We start from the raw sequence: 17,669 nt of genomic DNA, 5'->3' as shown, positions 1-17,669 counted from the left end.
GCACGCGGGGCGGGGCGGCAGGGCGCGGGGCGCGCGCGCGGGGCCGGTCCCGCCGCCCGCCGTGAGGGGGAGCGGAATCTCCCGCCATTTTTCAACCGTCCCGCCCGGGCAACCCCCCCCCCTCCCCACACACCCCCCCACCCGGCCGGGCCCCCGCCATGGCGCCGCTGCTCGGCCGCAAGCCCTTCCCGCTGGCCAAGCCGCTGCCGCCGGGGGAGCCCGGCGAGCGGTTCGTCATCCCCCACACGCAGGAGGCCTTCCGCACCCGCGAGTATCCGCACGCACCGGGGGCGCCGGGGGAGGGAAGGGGGGGCTGGCGCGGGTTCCGGGGCGGTGGGGCCGAACAAAGCGGCGGCGGGGCCGGGCGGGAGCGGGGCCGTGAGGGGAGCGCGGCGGGGCCGTTGTTCCCTGAGCAGTCCCGGGGCCGGTTCCCGGCGGGCGGGGGGAGCGGGACTGAGGGGGCCCGGGGCCCTCTGAGCGGGCCGTGAGCGCAGATACCGCACTCCTGGACGGGGTGCGGGCATTGGGGACCCGCGGGCGCGGTGGGCACTTGCACCGGAGCCTTCCACAGACTTTAGTTTATAGAATCAAACAGCGCTCTCTGTGCACAGCCCAGGGTTTCGTTCTCATCGTGGTTATCCCCTTCTGGGCTGTTTTTGCTTGAAAAACGCGTATTTATTATTTTTTTTATCCTGCGTGTGGCAGCCCTTGAGCGCAGGAAGTGGCCGCGGGCCAGGCAGGTGACTGTCACAGCGCCCTGTCCGGGTCCCGGCAGGGCTGCAGGGGCAGGAGCTCGGCGCTGTGACCTGCAGGCAGTGCTCCAGGAGGCTGGGCTGGTGTTGGTGTTGTGAGGATCAAGATCTGAGGAGTTCATGACTGAAGTGAGAGGGATTGCATGAATATAGGAACGTAGTTTGGAGGTCTTGGCAGTGCAGGAGACGAAGGGGCTCCAGAACTTCCACAGCCCTTGTGTTGGAGAGTGTCTTCTTTCTGCAGTGAGTAGAACAGGCAGAGAAAGCCCCTAGGAAGGATTAGATGGCTTTTGAAGAGGAAAATGCATCCCTGAGTGCAGATAGGCATTGCTAGTGCGTTCAGCCCAATAAAACGAGGTTGGGTGGAGTGTTGGGGACTTGCTTTTCAACTGTGTTTCAAATTAAAGCGTTCAGTGTGTGACACCAACCTGCTTGTGGTGCGTGTGCAAACTGAAAGTAGCTCAGTCATCCACCTGACCAGGCAGTTCTTTCTCCTGCCTTTCGAGGAGTGATAAGTGATCAAAAAGGCAAGAGTTTAAGCCTAATTACTAATTCTGCAAAAGAAGATGTATGTGGCTTTAAGCTTTGTCTGCCTTGTAGGAACAGCACAGGGGAGTTGTGGGGCACCTTCTGAGAACACCAGTCTGTTGGGTGGCTCTTGTGGATCCGTGAGTAGGTGGAGGACATGTTTCTGCAGACACTTGGGTGGTATTAAAATTAAGGAAAAAAGGGATGGTTTCTTACGCTGAGAGGGCAGGGTGTTAGCTGCAGGATCAGAGGGAAAGAAGAAACCAATGCAAGCACTGAGGTTCTGGAGAGATGCTCTTCTCCTGGAGAAAGTACTTCATGGGATGCTGTGGGAGGCAGCCTAGCACGTTCTAGAAAGTTCATCTTGGCAGGCAGACGTCATGAAGCTAAAAAGAGAAACCAAGCAATGTTGGGTTTCTGTCTTGTCTTGTTGACTGTGGATAATGTATGCTAGGCCAAAAGTGGAACAGAAAATTGCAAATGAGCCAGTAAGTTGGAGGGAGATGTTGCCGAAGGAAGACTTGGAGGGTTTTTTTTGGTCACTTCTGTTTATCCTAGATAGTGCAGAGGAGGAATGGCTCTTGAGGATGGGAAGGGCTTGCTGAGGGTGTGCCAGGAGGTACCTGAGTCTTCACCTGGTGTCATTTATGCCAAGACGTGGCAGAATATGTTCTCCTGGACTTTTTCCACCTTGGAAAGCTATTGATCAGCTTTTCCCCTAAACGCTGTGCAGGTTCTTGTACTGCACAACTACCAGTGAGGTATTTGAAAGGCGTTGAAAGTTCCTATGGCTTTTTTTTGTTGGGATTTAGGTTGGGTTGCACAAAAAATGGATTTTGGGGTGCAGAGCATGAGGAGAGACGTCTGCCCTGTGGGCATGTGTTCTGGAAGGGTCTGGCAGCAGCGGAAAGGGGATAAGCTGGTCAGCAGAGCTCAGGTGTTTATTCGGGTCTGTTTTTCCTTTGTAGCTTTACGTGGCTTCCTTTGACTGCCAAATCCCGTGAAAACCTTTTAAGAGAAGCCCTGCTGTGTAGAGCCCTTTGCATCCTGGCAAAGCCTCAGGCTTCTGGTGTCTGCTCAGGAGTGAGCCCTGCTAATCGTGTGGGTGTGGGGACAGGGGGGATCTCTGGGCAGCCAGAGATAGACTTGTCCTTGCAGGAGCTCAGTGGGATCTGCTGTGAGACACCTGAGGTGTCAGGACAGTGCTTTGCACGTGAACAGTCCTGTCACCTGTGCAGCTGGTGCTGAGCGTTTGCTGTCTCCCAAATACCCGGGTCAGCTCTGCTGTGGGCACGTGGGACTGCTGCAGTGTGCCTTTGGTTTGGAAAACTGCTGCCAGCTGGGGAGAGAGGTGCTGGGCTCAGGGAGCTCAGCCAGCCCAGGCTGTTCCAGCCAAAGCTTCCCCTCAGCCCTCAGTGCGTGGTTTTGGGAAGGTGTGTTGTTTCCACCCCGGATTAAAGCCTGCTGCCTGTCTGTAGTTAATACTTGTGTGTGGTGCCAGCATAGGGAACGGGAGGGGTTGGGCTGGGTTTGGCAGGTTAAAGGCTGTCACATCCTCACGGGTGATCCCAAAGAGCCAAACTCTGCCTGGAAGGTGGTAGCCAAGACGCTGTCGTGTCACACTCTGCGGGTCTAGGAGAACTCTGCTACCCATCCAGGGAGTAGTGTATAAATGTACCCACTTTCCTGGGAAGTTTCCCTTCCTGGGATTTTTGCCTTCCTGTCTAATACAACTGGAACGAATTCACATACTGTAAAGCTGTTTTGGAGTTGATACTGATGCTCTCCAAGAAATTACCCGGGAAGAAGTAAACTTTTTATCCCCTTAGCAGTTGTCTTGTGCAGTGGTTAGCTTGGTTATTGTAAACATTTTTCTTTAAAAGGGTCCCTTGTTTTTAATGAAACTTTGTTTTTACTGTAACTGTTGCCTTTCAGCATTAAATGATCTGCAGTGGGGTGCAAACAGATGTATCAGCTGCTACACAGAGGGTATTCAGCTGTTTTGTTTAACATGCATGTTATTCATGGCTTTTTGCAGTATGTTCACAAGTAGCTGCTGTCCAGGGTATTTTTTTCGTTCCTGTGTTGGGAATTGTCATACCTGCTACTTTGAAATGCCAGGCTGGTCTGGGAAATATGAGTCCTGACACAGTGTAGTTAAACCTGTTCTGATTGATGTGTTCAAGGAGGGGAACATTCATAGGGAAAATTCTCTTGGATCTCCCTGTTGATATGGGGAAAAATGTATCATTCAATTATTTTTCAACTGGCGATCAGCATTTATTTGCTCTCCTTGGTGGAAGGAAAGGAATCTCCTCACAGGTCTAGAGAGGAAGAAGTTGATAAATGTAGGAGGGAAGTAGGCCATAATTTTATTTCCCAGCTGTATATTAAATATTTGATTGTAGTTAGACTACTGAAGGTTTTTTAAGGCCATGTCCAGAACCCTTAAGTGTGTCTCTCCTTTAGCACTGGGTTTGGTTTTAATACCGCTCTTTGTGAGAAAGGCACTGGAAGGAATAGTATTATGGTTGCAATTTAGCCATTATTAAAGTGGTTAATTCAATCATAGAGTGATTTGAGCTGGAAAGGACCTTAAAGCCCATCTTGTTCCACCCCTCTCCCATAGGCAGGGACACCTTCCACTAGCCCAGGTTGCTGCAAGCCCCATCCAACCTGGCCTTGGACACTGCCAGGGATGGGGCAGCCACAGCTTCTCTGGGCAACCTGTGCCAGTGCCAAATGGCTGTAATTTCAAGGAGGACTCCTGGTTTCTTGTTTGATTTTACTTTTTTATATGTTTTTCCCTTCCTTGCTCAGCATCACTGCAAACATATGTCACAATGCCACTCCTGGGCTGGTCAGTGGGGCTGTGCAGTTCCCTGGGAGCTGTGGTTTTTCCTTGCTTCTGCTCCAACAATGGCACTTCCTGCTGCTGCCTGTAGCACCTCTTGTTTTTATGGAATATTGAGCATCTTTTAAACCCCAAAGAAGGGTAAGAATTGGCCAGAGGGCTCAAATCTTAGTGGGGTGGTGACTGATCAGATTGCTGTTCATTTGCAGGAGACCCCACAAACAGGATAGGCTGGGGAACCACGGGATTTCTCCTTGATTTTACGACCTGCTTCAGGAAGGGGGAGCACTGTAGCAGCCTCCTCTGGAGGTGGCTCTGTTCCTGGCTAATATTTTTGTGTACCACCAGTTGAAAGTTACCTGTACATCAGCCCCCACAGTGCAGCTGCTGTAGCTTGTGCTTTAAATTGGGGCTGTGAGGAAAACGTCCAAGAAAATTGGCTTGGTTGGAGTTGTAACTTGGCTTCCTAACAGCAACCTTAAAAAAGGAAAAAAATAGGTTGGTTGCACTAAAATATTCTTGACAGACGACACATTTGTGGGATACACCGAGTGCTTTGCTGTGGCTGGTGGCTCTGCCTGTGCAGGAGTGTGGAGCAATCTGCCTGTTCCCCCAGGACTCTGGGAATCGGTGCTGGTGCGGCAGCGGGATGAGCTGTGGCTGTTCCCAGTGTGCCTTATGCTCCATGCTGGCCTTGCCACTGGAGAGCTTGTGCAGGGAGGAGCAAAAGGTGCTTTTCTTGCCTCTCTTAGGATTTCTCCACTTAACTTCCCATGGGTGAGCATGGAGCAAATTGATGTGGATTTGCTCCATGCCGATAATTGTGCCTGTGCATCTTCTGTCTGTAGTAAGGGTGAAGTAGCTCCTCTCTTTTACCCTGAGTGTTAATTACTGCTCAGGTGGAGCAGGGAGAGCGGCCACAGATGCTCCCAGCAGAGTGGCTAATGCTGTCATTCCTAATGCTCTCTGCTCCCCTGTGGCACCCATTAATCCTGACGCCCAGAATAACGTAACCTTGAGGCAGGTTGGGACACAGGAGTGTCAGTGCCTGAGGGGAGCCACCAAGAGAGATGGAAGGACTTTGTACAAGAGCATGGAGGGACAGGACAAGGGGAATGGATTCAAACTAAAAAAAAGTAGGTTTATATTAGATATTGGGCAGAAGTTCTTCCCTGTGAGGGTGGTGAGACCCTGGCACAGGTTGCCCAGAGAAGCTGTTGCTCCCCTATCCCTGGAAGTGTCCAAGGCCAGGTTGGACAGGGCTTGGAGCAACCTGGTCTACTAGCAGGTTCCAATCCATGGCAGGAGGGTTGAAACTGGATGATCTTCAAGATCCCTTCCAACCCAAACCATTCCATGATTCTATGAAGCAGGGGGTGTAGTTGGTGAGAGAAATCCTCATGTTTTGCAAACACAGGGGGCTGCCCTTTTTGAGAACTAAAGGAAAAGTGGCCTTTCTAGAGATTTCAGTTTCAAAGCTTTTGGACTTTTTTCCTCCAAAAGACTGGGGATGCTGGATAGACTGCTACATTTCTATCTGGAGTTGGTAACACCACCCTGAGGCAGCAGCAGTGCCACAGCAGCTCCTGTCAGGCATTAGCAGCAGTCTGTGCCGTGCCTCCTGCACGTGCCTGTGATATTGTTGGTGCTGTTTTCCAAGGAATCAGATTGGAAAAGCTACCAAGTAAGTTAGCAATACCACAAAGTGTTCAGCCCTGTGTGTTCCCCTTGTGCAGCACAGCTGAGCTGTTGGTGCTGTGGCACCTTCTGTGTGCCAGGGTTGAGCAGGATGGGCGTTTCAGCTGCAGAAAGCACCAGCACCTCAGGTTTAACACAGCACCCTCATGGCAGACTGTACTGAGGCTCTCCTCAGCCTTTGTGCGCTCCAGCAGCGAGGGTTTCATTGGCTTTGAGTGTTTTGTGCTGCTGTGATTGTGCTCTCCCCTGCATAAATCCCGTTTTCCTGAGCTACCACTCGTACAGAGAGTACGAAGCGCGTTTGGAGAGATACAGCGAGCGGATCTGGACGTGCAAGAGCACAGGAAGCAGCCAGCTGACACACAAAGAGGCTTGGGAGGAGGAGCAGGAAGTTGCTGAGCTGTAAGTACCAGTGGAGACATGGATTTGTGCCTCTCTTTAGGTGTTGGGGCAGAAGAGTGTGCTTGGGAATGCTGTGTAACTGAGGTGAGCTAAGGAGCTGGAAGTAGGTCTGGGGATTTTGGAGCTGAAAGTAAATTAAGTCCAATTTTGATGCCATCACTAATACAGTTGAGTAATTTACTTATTTTGGTATTACTTGAACCAAAATAGTTCAGCATATGGCACTTGGCATGTTTTAAAGCCCTTTGGATAATAGGAGTATTTCGGGGGGAAAAAAACTAAATCTTGAAGGATCTGAAGTAAAAATAAAATAAAGAAGAGCTGTTGAAGTTTCACATCGAACACAGGTCCACACCTGTAATTATTTTTTCTGGATTTGCTTTAGAGTTGTTGTACTAAATTAAAAAGAAAAATGTTGTCATGAGATTTTAGGGAATTGCACTGCTTGAAACAACAAAGAGCAGAGGGAAAGCAGCAAGAGTCCTTGCTCTGTGCAGACCCCCAGTGTTCCTCCGGGCTGCTGTGGCCCTGACCTCCCCCTCTAGCCCACAGGAATCCTTGGATGAGATCCAGCGTGGCTACAGAAGTGAATTTGCTGTAAAGGTGCAGGTCCTTGGCTCAACCAACACATATAACACACAATTTGTGTGATTACCAAATTGTAGGAATTTTGCCTAACAAAAGACGTTTCTCCATTTTGTAAACTCATGACCTGGACTTGTGTGACATTTTTCCCTGGATTTAGACTGAGCAGAGTATCAGCAGTACCATCTAAGAGGCAAAATTTTCTGCTGCCTCTCTTCACATTTCTGATTCATTGGCAAAGAGTTCACAGCCTTTGCCTAAGGAGAAATTCCCCATCATTTGGGCTTAATCACAACCTTAAAGTCAACAAATAAGAAACCCATTTGCTAATAGTCCTAATTTCTGTGAAGGCTGACACACTGCTGCCTTAAGGCTTTGCTTCCTGCTGTTCTTGTTTGAGAGGAGGGTGCAGAGCCAGCTCCATAAATTTATAGTCCTGAGTCAAAACTCACTGGTTTAGTGCTACTTCCTTTTGGTTATCCATGTTGGATTGGTTGGCCACTTCTGAAAACATGAAGAAATGTCAATGAAAGACAAATGGAAGGTTTCTTGATAACAAATTTAGCTATAGTCTCTCTAATTTTGGGGGGAAAAAAAAGACTCTGTGAAATGAGATTTTGGTCTTGTCTCTTTGAAATGGGATGAAAAGCTTCCCAGGCAGTTTGACTGCTTTAATACCTGACACTAGGCTGGATAAAAAAGTCCATTTAGGCAGTTTGCTAACGGGATAAATTTGTTCGTGGCAGTTGTAGCACTGCAAATACAGCTGAAGGTTCTCAGCCATGGATCCCTGAGGCTGGGAAGCCGAAAGTGTTTTGGAAAAATGGAGTTATTTTGTTCCTCCTGAGGGTAACTTGAAACGGACTTTATTTTGTAGCCACAAGGCTTTATGCAACATATTTCTTAGTGCCCCTGGCTGCCAACTGACCTCACCTTTTAGAGAGGAAATTGGGGAAGTAAATTTGTGTTTCTCTCCTTTATATGAATAAGTCTGAAGATCGTGACATGGTGAAACACTCAAGATATTTTTCTGTGGAAAGATGGGTAAACCTGCCTCTGTCTTTTTTTTACTGTGTTGGCAGAGGAAAAATCTTCATCAGCATTGAGGTGTTGGAGGCAAACATTTTAAAAGTAACAAGCCCCAGAATAATGACATGGTCTTGATATATATTTAATATCTAATAAACAGTAATAAGCAGCATGAAAGGGCTCACACTCAGTGCTGCTCTTCCTGAGCATTCCTTCTGGGAATGCCAGGTTTATGGCATTCCTTCTGGGAAAAATCTGGATAATTTGTATTGTCATGCCAGCTAACACCTGGGGAAGGGAGATCAGCAAGAAGCCCTTGGATGTTTGCATGCTAATGGGGCATCTGCCTCAAACATTGTCCTGGCTGTTAACATTCCTGGAACTGGGAAATGGGAGGCTACTTTGCATTTCAACTTTTATCCCCTGAATAATGAAAACTTCTTATGTGCTTGCTCAGCTTGAAGGAGGAATTCCCCATCTGGTATGAGAAACAGGTCCTGGAAATAGTCCACCACAACACAGTGTCTTTGGAAAAGTTGGTGGATGCAGCCTGGCTGGAGATCATGACCAAATTTGCAGTGGGAGAAGAGTGTGACTTTGAGGTAAGAATCTGATTTCCATTTTATCCCATACTTCTGCATGGGGCTAATTCCAGGTAGCTGAAGGCAGGAGATGGGAGGCATATGTTGGCTGCTCACACTATCAGAAGGATAGTGAGAGTTTCTTTTCTGTAGAATCCCAATGGCAGCACCTGCTTTTGGATGGAAAATGGTTCCATAAGCAGAAGCATGTGGATATCCCGTACTTCCCAGTGGAAGGTGTCCCTGCCCATGGCAGGGGGTTGGAACTGGATGATCTTTAAGGTCCCTCCAGTCCAAACCATTCCAGGATCCTGGGATGATGGCAAGAGTAAAATACTGATCTGTGTGTTTGCACAGGGAAACAGATACAACTGTTACAGTGCTTAAATATGTGATGGTCTGTGTATATATTTAAGTATAAATAAATACCTACCGTAGTTAAAAGAAGTTTAAAAGTACCATCTCCCACAATCTTTTCACCTGACACATTCCTAGAAGGAGCAGTAGTCTTAAATGAATGTAACTTGAAGTCAACACCTTAAAAATCTCTAAAAAACCTCTAATGATTAGAAAGTTCCTCCAAAAGTGGGAATTTTTTTTTGTTGTTTTTTCCCTTCCTCTTAGTGCTAAAGCCCATTAGCTCAGGTGTCTTGCTCAGGTCCACTTTTCACCAATATTTCCCTGCAGGTTGGCAAGGAGAAAATGTTGCCCGTGAAGGTTGTGAAGATCCATCCCCTGGAGAAAGTTGATGAAGAGGCCTCGGAAAAGAAATCTGATGGAGCCTGCGATTCCCCATCCAGTGACAAGGAGAACTCCAGCCAGGCAGCCCAGGACAACCAGAAGGAAGCTCTCCTGAAGGAGGATGACAACAGGAGGGAAAGCATGAGTGAGTAGGGAGGCAGCATGGCAGTAGGGAGCACCTGGCAGTGAGTATTGGAGCGTATGGATGTCTCAGGCCTGGGCTGTGAACGTTTAAAGAGTGTTATGGGATGAAATCCTGAAATTGTCCATGTTAGGGGTGAATTTCAGGGGCGTCACTTGGCTTTCAACTCTTCTTGCCTGTTTTAAAGCAGAAAATGTGCTGTCGTTTTAAGGTGTAATACCAAAGCTGTGCATGAAATGTATAAGCTTCTAAAGTATAACAAGTGTATTTAAAAAAAAAAGTGAGGGAGCAGTAAAAGTTCTTGCAGAATCAAATTTTGCTCTGATATTCATCCTCAGTGCAAACCTCTCTAGCTCCAAAGCCTGTTCTTCTGCAGTCAGAGACAAGCTGTAAGTCTCTTTATGTCCCCAGTTGTCATAAAAAATAAGTGTCGGGTTTTTTTCATTTTGGTTTATCCCCTTTCCAATTTTCAAATGCTGAGGCAAAATTCATGCAGAAAAATGCATAATAATTTTTTTAAGGGTTCAAAATAAAACATGCTTTGAAACCTTGTTCCCCTCTCCTACCTGTTCGTCCTTGCTGCAGAGTTAAGCAGTGATATCCAAGGGTTTTTTTGGCTCTGAGAAGGTGTTGTTGAAAGAAAACCCCAATAAGTTGTCCTCTGTGACTTCTTAAAAATGCAATTATAAGATTCTTTAAAATAGATTTCAAAAAGTGTTTTCAAACAAACAGAAAAAACCCAGTTTCACAGTGTGGCTCTGACCTGGAGAGCTTAATTTTAAAGGCTCATAAATGGAATAAACTGTTGGCATTTATAAATAGTCACTCCAGCATCTGGGGAAGGTGTGTGTGTGACCTCCTCTGATGTGGGGAAGAGGAAACTCTGAAACCAGCCCAGCAAGCAAATAGCAAAGTCAGGAGTGGAAAACAAGCTCTACCAAACTCTAGTCCTAATAATTGCCAGCTCTTTCTGATGGTACTGGAAAATGTTCTGAGCTGTTCTGATTTCATTGCAGTGCCCTGTAGAACCAGGAAGGAAAAAAAAAGGTATTGTAGAAACAATCTGGCCTTATACACATCCTTTGAAACAGGAGTTGTGCTTGGAGAGGGGCCAGTGGTACTTGAATTATTTATATACACCTATATATTTTGTTGAGTGCCGTACAAGACATAGGAAGTACTTTTTACTTTAAAAATGCTCAGTGATCAAATTTACAGCAGCATTTTTAGACCTGGGTGTTTTAGTAAAGGTTTACCGTGGTCCATTGTGGGGTGTTCCAGCAGCTGTGTCCAGCTGTGCTCCTACTGGCATTGCCAGTGCAGTGCTCCAAGGTTGGATATCATGGGAATGGACCTTCCTGCTCCTGTTTCAGCCTCTGACTCAGCTGGTTCTGGCCTGTGTTTAGTCACCTAAGTAAGCTGGGACTGTCCTCCCCTCTCTGGAAAAGATGAACACCTCAGCATTTTCCAACCCAAGATTCTGGCATAGTCATAACCTAAGCAGGAAAAGCAGTAAACACTCATCTCTTAACTGCTTGTACATATGCTTTTATTAAAAGGATATTTTACTGCTAATACCTTTATATTCTGGGTTTTCATAGAACCTAGGTTCATAGTAATTACTGAATTATGACATTATCAAATTATTGAAATCATTATTGAATCAAATTATTCCAGAGTGTGTTAAAATAATTGTGTAGCATTTGTTACAGTTGCACAGCAGACGGCAGAAGTAGGAAAGTGCTGTCACTTGGTAGGTTCCAGTGCTGAACTGCACCCACAGAAGCAGGATATGGAGTCTGGGGGTTCCCAAACACACTGACCTGGACTTTTTCTCTCTAATCATGTTCACACTTGACCAGTGAGGGTGTGAGTTGAAGTCATTATGTGAGAGTGAGTGTTTGGAAGCAGTAACAGGCCCTGTCTGTGATGTAAGAGCTGTCTCTGCCTGTGCACACACGATGGGGCAGAGCAAACCTTGGCAGTTTTATTAATACTTGTGTCAAACTTGTTTGTTTTCTTGGAGGAGAAAAGGGGCAAAGAGAGTTTCAGTCTCTCTGGTTAGGAGTCTGCTCTCCTTCAGAAGCTAAAAATAAGGCTTTATGCCAGCTTTATTGCATCGTCTGTGCAATCTGAATTGACTTTGTATTGTTAGGTGCTTAGGGAGTGAACTCTGGAAAATCTGCAGAAGTGAGAGGAAAGGTTAAATTGACCTGAAAATGGATGGTGAACTGCTGAAGGCAGGTTCTGCAGCTTGAGCTTTAAGCTGAAGGAGGTAGATTTAGATTGGATACTGGGGAGAAATTGTTCCCTGTGAGGGTGGTGAGGCCCTGGCACAGGTTGCCCAGAGAAGCTGTGGCTGCCCCTGGATCCCTGGAAGTGTCCAAGGCCGGGTTGGAGCAACCTGGGCTAGTGGAAGGTCTCCCCTTGGTGAATTTTATAGACATTTTCTCCCTTTGCCAAGATCTCTGCAGAGAGATGAGTTTAAATGCAGATGGTGCTTTATACTCCTTGAAAACTATGTTACCCCTACCTCAGGGCTGGTTAGGGCCTCCATTCCCAGGATTCTTTAGTATATTGTAGAACCCAAGTTAGGATATTTTCCTGATGTTCTGGTTTAACACTGTACAGATAGTGAGGAGTGGGGTGCTTTAATCTTTTTGGTTTACTCTGATGTGAAGACAATGTCTCACTTTGCTTTACCAGATGATCGAGCCCGTAGGTCTCCTCGGAAGCTTCCCACTTCTTTGAAGAAGGAAGAAAGGAAGTGGGTTCCACCTAAATTCCTGCCACACAAATATGATGTGAAACTGAAAAATGAAGATAAGGTGAGTTGTCTGCATGAATCCTTTCTGTTATAATGTGAATATGCAAGTTTAATTAATCATTATCAGTGATTATACAGCACAATGTGGCACTTTCTGCTGGAACCATAGCATTGGAAGCAGGAGAGTTGTCTGTAGGGCTGACCAGCCTTGCTGTTTCTATCTATAATTGGGTTTTGTGCATGGAAACACCTGGTACCACACACTGAGTCACAGGGCTTTAGAGTGGTTGCTGTTAAGTGGCTCATCTCTGGTCAGGCAGTTAATGAGACCAGTTAAATCATGAGTGGCAGTTGCTGCTCTTGTTCTGAGCTGCTCCGAGTCGGAGGTAGCAGTGCTTTGGGAAGTAAGTGCTGGGTAACTACCTCACTGCTCTGTGCTTTTTTGTCAGCTCTTTGCTAATTTGACAAGAGAGGCAGTGCTGACCTCCATTTAATGAGTACCACATGTAGAGTTGTTCCTGTAGTCTCAGGAAAAAATCAAAACAAAATAAACACGAATACGTAAAAGCTTTTAAGTCAGTAGCAAGCACAAGCTGGAGGAAGGTCAGAGATAAAGCAGTGGGCTCTGGAAAGAAATCTGCAACATGAACTCATGGTTTTAACTGTTTTGGCTGACTGATTCTCCTACCAATCTCTGTCTCAGTTCTGCAAGTTCTGTTTGGTTTGAGTCTTTCCAAGAGAGCTTTGAAAGAGCGAGGAGTTAGTGGACATGAAGCAATACAACAGTCTTGCTCTTTTTAGCTGCATGATCTGTAGTGATGATGTGGTTAGAAGCTAATCATTAACAGCCTGTCTGTTTGTGATCTCCCAGATCATCAGCAACGTTCCAGCAGACAGCCTGGTCCGTACAGAGCGCCCTCCCAACAAGGAGATCCTGAGGTACTTCATCCGGCACAACGCGCTCCGCGCCGGCACGTGCGAGAACGCCCCGTGGGTTGTGGAGGATGAACTGGTGAAGAAATACTCTCTGCCCAGTAAATTTAGTGACTTCTTGCTTGACCCACACAAGGTAAGAATTCCTAAAAGTACCTCCTTTGCTATCACACTCGCTCTACACTCTTAGTCTCCGCAGAGACTTCAGTGTGCTGGGTGGGTTTTACAGTCACAGAATCATTAGGGTTGGAAAAGCCCCCTAAGATCATTGAGTCCAGCTGTTCCCCCAGCACTGCCAAGGCCATCCTTGAACAATGTCCCCAAGTGCCACATCTACAAGTCCTTTAAATCCTTCCAGAGAGAAACAGAGAAGGAAAACCCACTCTTTTGAACGTTGACCCTTTGAGAGGTGACACACAGCTTGAGTGTCTGAAAGCAGTCTGCTCTGAAAATTTGAGGTGTAACTGCCTTTTTTGAGGTTTTTCTAATAGTTTATGTTGCTTGTCTACAAGTAAAGACATTCCCTGGTGTAAGAGAAATGGAAGAGCTCAGTCCTACCTGGTAGTGTCAAGTAGTGGGCCCTTTTCATAGTCACAGGAGCTGGATGTGTGTGACATCATGATGCCTGACTCTTGTATGGGACTGGACTGAGGGTTGGCAAATACCACAGATTTTGTACTGAATACTCAAGTATCAGGGATGGGTATTTTCCAGCTCTTTGTACTGACCAGCCAAAGACAGTTAACCAACTCAATGCAATATCATGAAATCTGCAGTTCTAACATCCGTCTTTGGGTGTAGAAAGCGCTAATTTGTTCATTTGGTAAACTCACTTTTTTGTGGACTTTGTTGTTCTAAAACTAGAAGAGAAATATTTGTTCAGGCCAAGGGGGAGTGGCTTCAAACTCACAGAGAGTAGGTTTGGATTGGATATTGGGAAGAAATTCTTTAGTGTGAGGGTGGTGAGGCCCTGGCACAGCTTGCTTAGAGAAGCTGTGGCTGCCCCATCCCTGCAAGTGTCCAAGGCCAGTTTGGACAGGGCTTGGAGCAACCTGGGATAGTGGAAGGTGTCCCTGTCCATGGCAGGAGGGTGGAACAGGATGATCTTTAAGGTCCCTTCCAATCCAGGCCATTCTCTGAGTCTGTGATTCTGTGATTGTAGAAGCCTGTTACCCTTAATACACTGAGCAATTTCATTGGAAAATACATTAAAAATATGGGCAAAAATAATTGACAGAAATATCTAGATAACCTTTATTTACCTTTCAATATTAATACAAAATTATTCTTTCTTTAATTTTAGTATATGACTCTCAACCCCTCAACCAAAAGGAAAAGCTCTCGATCACCTGACAGAAAGCTTGCTAAGAAATCCAAAACAGATGGATCATCCCTGGGGCAGCCTCTGAGCCCCACTCTGTGGTGCCATGTGCATTTGGAGAAATCTATAATTGGCTCTCCACTGAAGGTGAAAAACTCTAAGAATTCAAAAAGTCCTAAAGAGGAGCTGGAAGAGGTGATGAAAATTGTGTCACCTGCTAAACTTGGTTCTAACTTTCACATTCCAAAGAGGAGTCGATTAGGAAAGGGCAACAACAAATCCTTGGACAAAAAGCAAAGAGGCAAAAGGGTTCTGAATGGGCAGAAATCATCAGGGAAAGCCAAGTCTCCCAGGAAAGGCTTGAAGACCCCCAAGATGAAAATGAAACAAATGACACTGCTGGACATGGCTAAAGGTACCACTAAGGTATCCAGGACTCCCAGGAATTCTGGGGGCACCCCTGGATCTTCCAGGAAACCCCAGAAGCACCTGCCTCCTGCAGCGCTCCATCTCATTGCCTATTACAAGGAAAACAAAGACCGGGAGGACAAAAAAAGTGCTCTTTCCTGCATCATCTCCAAAACTGCTCGGCTGCTCTCCAACGAGGACCGGGCCCGGCTCCCCGAGGACCTGCGGGGCTTGGTGCAGAAACGCTACGAGCTCCTGGAGCACAGGAAGAGATGGGCCACCATGACTGAGGAGCAGAGGAAGGAGTACATGAAGAAGAAGAGGGAGAAGCTGAAAGAGAAACTGAAGGAGAGAGCAAAGGAGCGGAAGGAGAAGGAGATGAAGGAAAAACTGGAAAAACAGAAGAGATTTGAGGACCAAGATCTGAAAGGGAAGACATTGCCTACTTTCAAACTGGTTGATACTCCAGAAGGACTTCCTAACACGCTCTTTGGGGATGTGGCCATGGTGGTGGAGTTCCTGAGCTGTTACTCAGGGTTATTGATGCCGGACGCTCAGTATCCCATCACGGCCGTGTCCCTGATGGAAGCCCTTTGTGCAGAAAAGGGAGGCTTCCTGTACTTGAACCGAGTACTGGTGATTCTCTTGCAGACCCTGCTGCAGGATGAAATTGCTGAGGATTATGCTGAGCTGGGAATGAAGCTCTCTGAGATCCCACTTACCCTGCATTCCGCTTCCGAGCTGGTTCGCCTGTGCCTGCGCAAGTCGGATGTGCAAGAGGAGAGCGAGGTCTCGGATAACGTAGATGAGAGCAAGGATTCGGCAGCTTTTGACGATAACGAAGTACAGGATGAGTTTCTGGAGAAACTGGAGACATCTGAGTTCTTTGAGTTGACTCCTGAAGAGAAGTTGCGGATCCTTGGAGCGCTGTGCCACCGGATCCTCATGACGTACTCGGTGCAGGACCACGTGGAGGCCAAGCAACAGGCGTCGGCTGAGCTGTGGAAGGAGCGCCTGGCTGTCCTCAAGGAGGAGAACGACAAGAAGAGGGCAGAAAAACAGAAGAGAAAAGAAATGGTGGCCAAGAACAAGGAGAACGGCAAAGATGAGCACATGATGGGCAGGAATGAAAAGAAAAAAGAGATGATGAAAATAGAGCACCGGGTGGAAATGGAAGCCGACGACATGATCAGTGCCGTGAAGAGCAGGCGTCTTCTTGCCATCCAAGCCAAGAAAGAGAGGGAGCAACAAGAAATACAGATGAGAGGTAAGAAAAATACCAAGAGAGTGGGTCATGGAATAACTTCCTGGCAAAATTCATGGCCTGTTTTCAGAAGCATTGCCTGGTTATATGGGTTTTGCTCACTGGAGATCTCTAACTCAGCTGCTGTGGTTCCTGTGGCAGCTCAAAATCTGGAGTTTTAAGAGAAAGTTTTTTATGTGTGGGTGTCTTTGGTTCAGTACCTTTCTAATTTTGTAAGGCCAAGGAAGGTTGGACAAAAGAGTATCTGTTTTGGGAACAGAAAGCAACCAAAAACTTGTCTGTGTCCAAATGTCATCTGGTTCTTACATGGAGAGGAGATGCTTCCTGCCTGAAAGCCAGTTCCAACAGCTGCTGCTGGCCTTGCACATTGTCAGGCTGATGCCAGCAGCCCTTCTCCCACATCAGAACGACTTGGACAATAAACCTCATTTTGCAGTTTCTCACTTCAAAGAATTAGTTATGAAGCTGTGTAAATATAAACTGTCCACTCACCTTTCTAAATCATGAGTTGCAACACCAAACTTTGTGTGTGTCTGTGTAAGGAGTGCTGTTTGCTGAGGGATATGGATGTGAAGAGCAAAACACTTTGGAATTACATTTTAGGGATTTTTTTTTTTTTGGTTGTAAATGTGGGTACTGGACAGAGGGAGGAGGACAGCACAGCTTGTCTTGGTTATTTCTGAAACAACTGAGGGACAAGCATCCCACATGGAGCCTGGCTTGTGTGCCTTAGCTGGAATGTGGGAATATCTGTTCTAGGAGACCAAGAATCCAAGAATGGTTTGGATTGGAAGGGAATTTAAAGCTCATCTGATTCCACCCCCTGCCATGGGCAGGGACACCTTCCACTAGCCCAGGTTGCTCCAAGCCGTGTCCAACCTGGCCTGGGACACTTCCAGGGATGGGGCAGCCACAGCTTCTCTGGGCAACCTGTGCCAGGGCCTCCCTACCCTCACAGCCAAGAACTTCCTCCTGTTATCCAAACTGAACCTCCTCTCTGTCAGATTAAAGGCATCTCACAGTCAGAGGTTTCTCTTTCACCTCTCTGTTAACATATGTACACTGGGAGCTCTGACCTCTTCCAAGTTAAACCTGTCAAGATTGCATCCAGTGGTGCCCAACTTGCCTCTTAAAACCACTTCAAGAAAGCAGAAATTTATGTTTTTATTCTTTTTGGACTTCAAAAGAAGCCAATGCAGAAGTTCCTGTTGAGATAACGTGGTTATTATCAGTATTTACTTGATAGTAAAAATCGAGTCACTTCCATTTCCTTATTACTGCAGCACCTACTAATTGTTCTTTGCCTTATCACTCCACGAAGGAGTAGCTCCCATACAGGCTGTCCAAAGTGATGGAGAGCTGGAAGCCTGTACAGCTAAGGGAGCCTGCTAGAGAGGACAGTGCAACTGAGAGTAGCTCACCTTCACTACTGAAAATGAGGTGTGGGCAGGAACCCTCTAGTTTGGTGTCTTTGTTCTCATTTTGTTTGAACACTTTTGGCAAATGAATAAATTCAAGTGGCTGTCCTTTCCTTGGAAAAGTCCTTAAAGTCAGGTGTCTGTCCTTATCCTGTCACCTGGTGGTACCTGCTGCAACTGCTCTGTGCAGCTGGCTGGGAAAAATCCCTGTGTCCTGAATGCCTACCATATCCCATGTGGGCAGAA

The 17,669-nt window shown here is 46.9% G+C and overlaps 1 protein-coding gene across 1 annotated transcript in view; it reads left to right on the top strand.

Moving 5' to 3' along the window:
* Window positions 1–91: 91 nt before the first annotated feature.
* The window catches only part of BAZ1B (bromodomain adjacent to zinc finger domain 1B), a 42,973-nt gene continuing 25,395 nt past the window's right edge, over window positions 92–17,669 (top strand). The window contains exons 1-7 of the mRNA XM_027704930.1: window positions 92–271; window positions 6,118–6,234; window positions 8,306–8,450; window positions 9,117–9,315; window positions 12,019–12,140; window positions 12,951–13,148; window positions 14,316–16,008. Of these exons, the coding sequence (XP_027560731.1) occupies window positions 159–271; window positions 6,118–6,234; window positions 8,306–8,450; window positions 9,117–9,315; window positions 12,019–12,140; window positions 12,951–13,148; window positions 14,316–16,008 (2,587 nt within the window). The 5' untranslated portion in view covers window positions 92–158. The remainder of the gene's footprint in view (window positions 272–6,117; window positions 6,235–8,305; window positions 8,451–9,116; window positions 9,316–12,018; window positions 12,141–12,950; window positions 13,149–14,315; window positions 16,009–17,669) is intronic.

This window comes from Neopelma chrysocephalum, unplaced genomic scaffold (assembly GCF_003984885.1).
Source record: "Neopelma chrysocephalum unplaced genomic scaffold, ASM398488v2 Primary Assembly neopelma1_299, whole genome shotgun sequence".
NCBI classification, from domain to species: Eukaryota; Metazoa; Chordata; class Aves; order Passeriformes; family Pipridae; genus Neopelma; species Neopelma chrysocephalum.
Note: the sequence above shows the minus strand (reverse complement) of the source record. Positions and strands in the feature narration are given on the sequence as shown.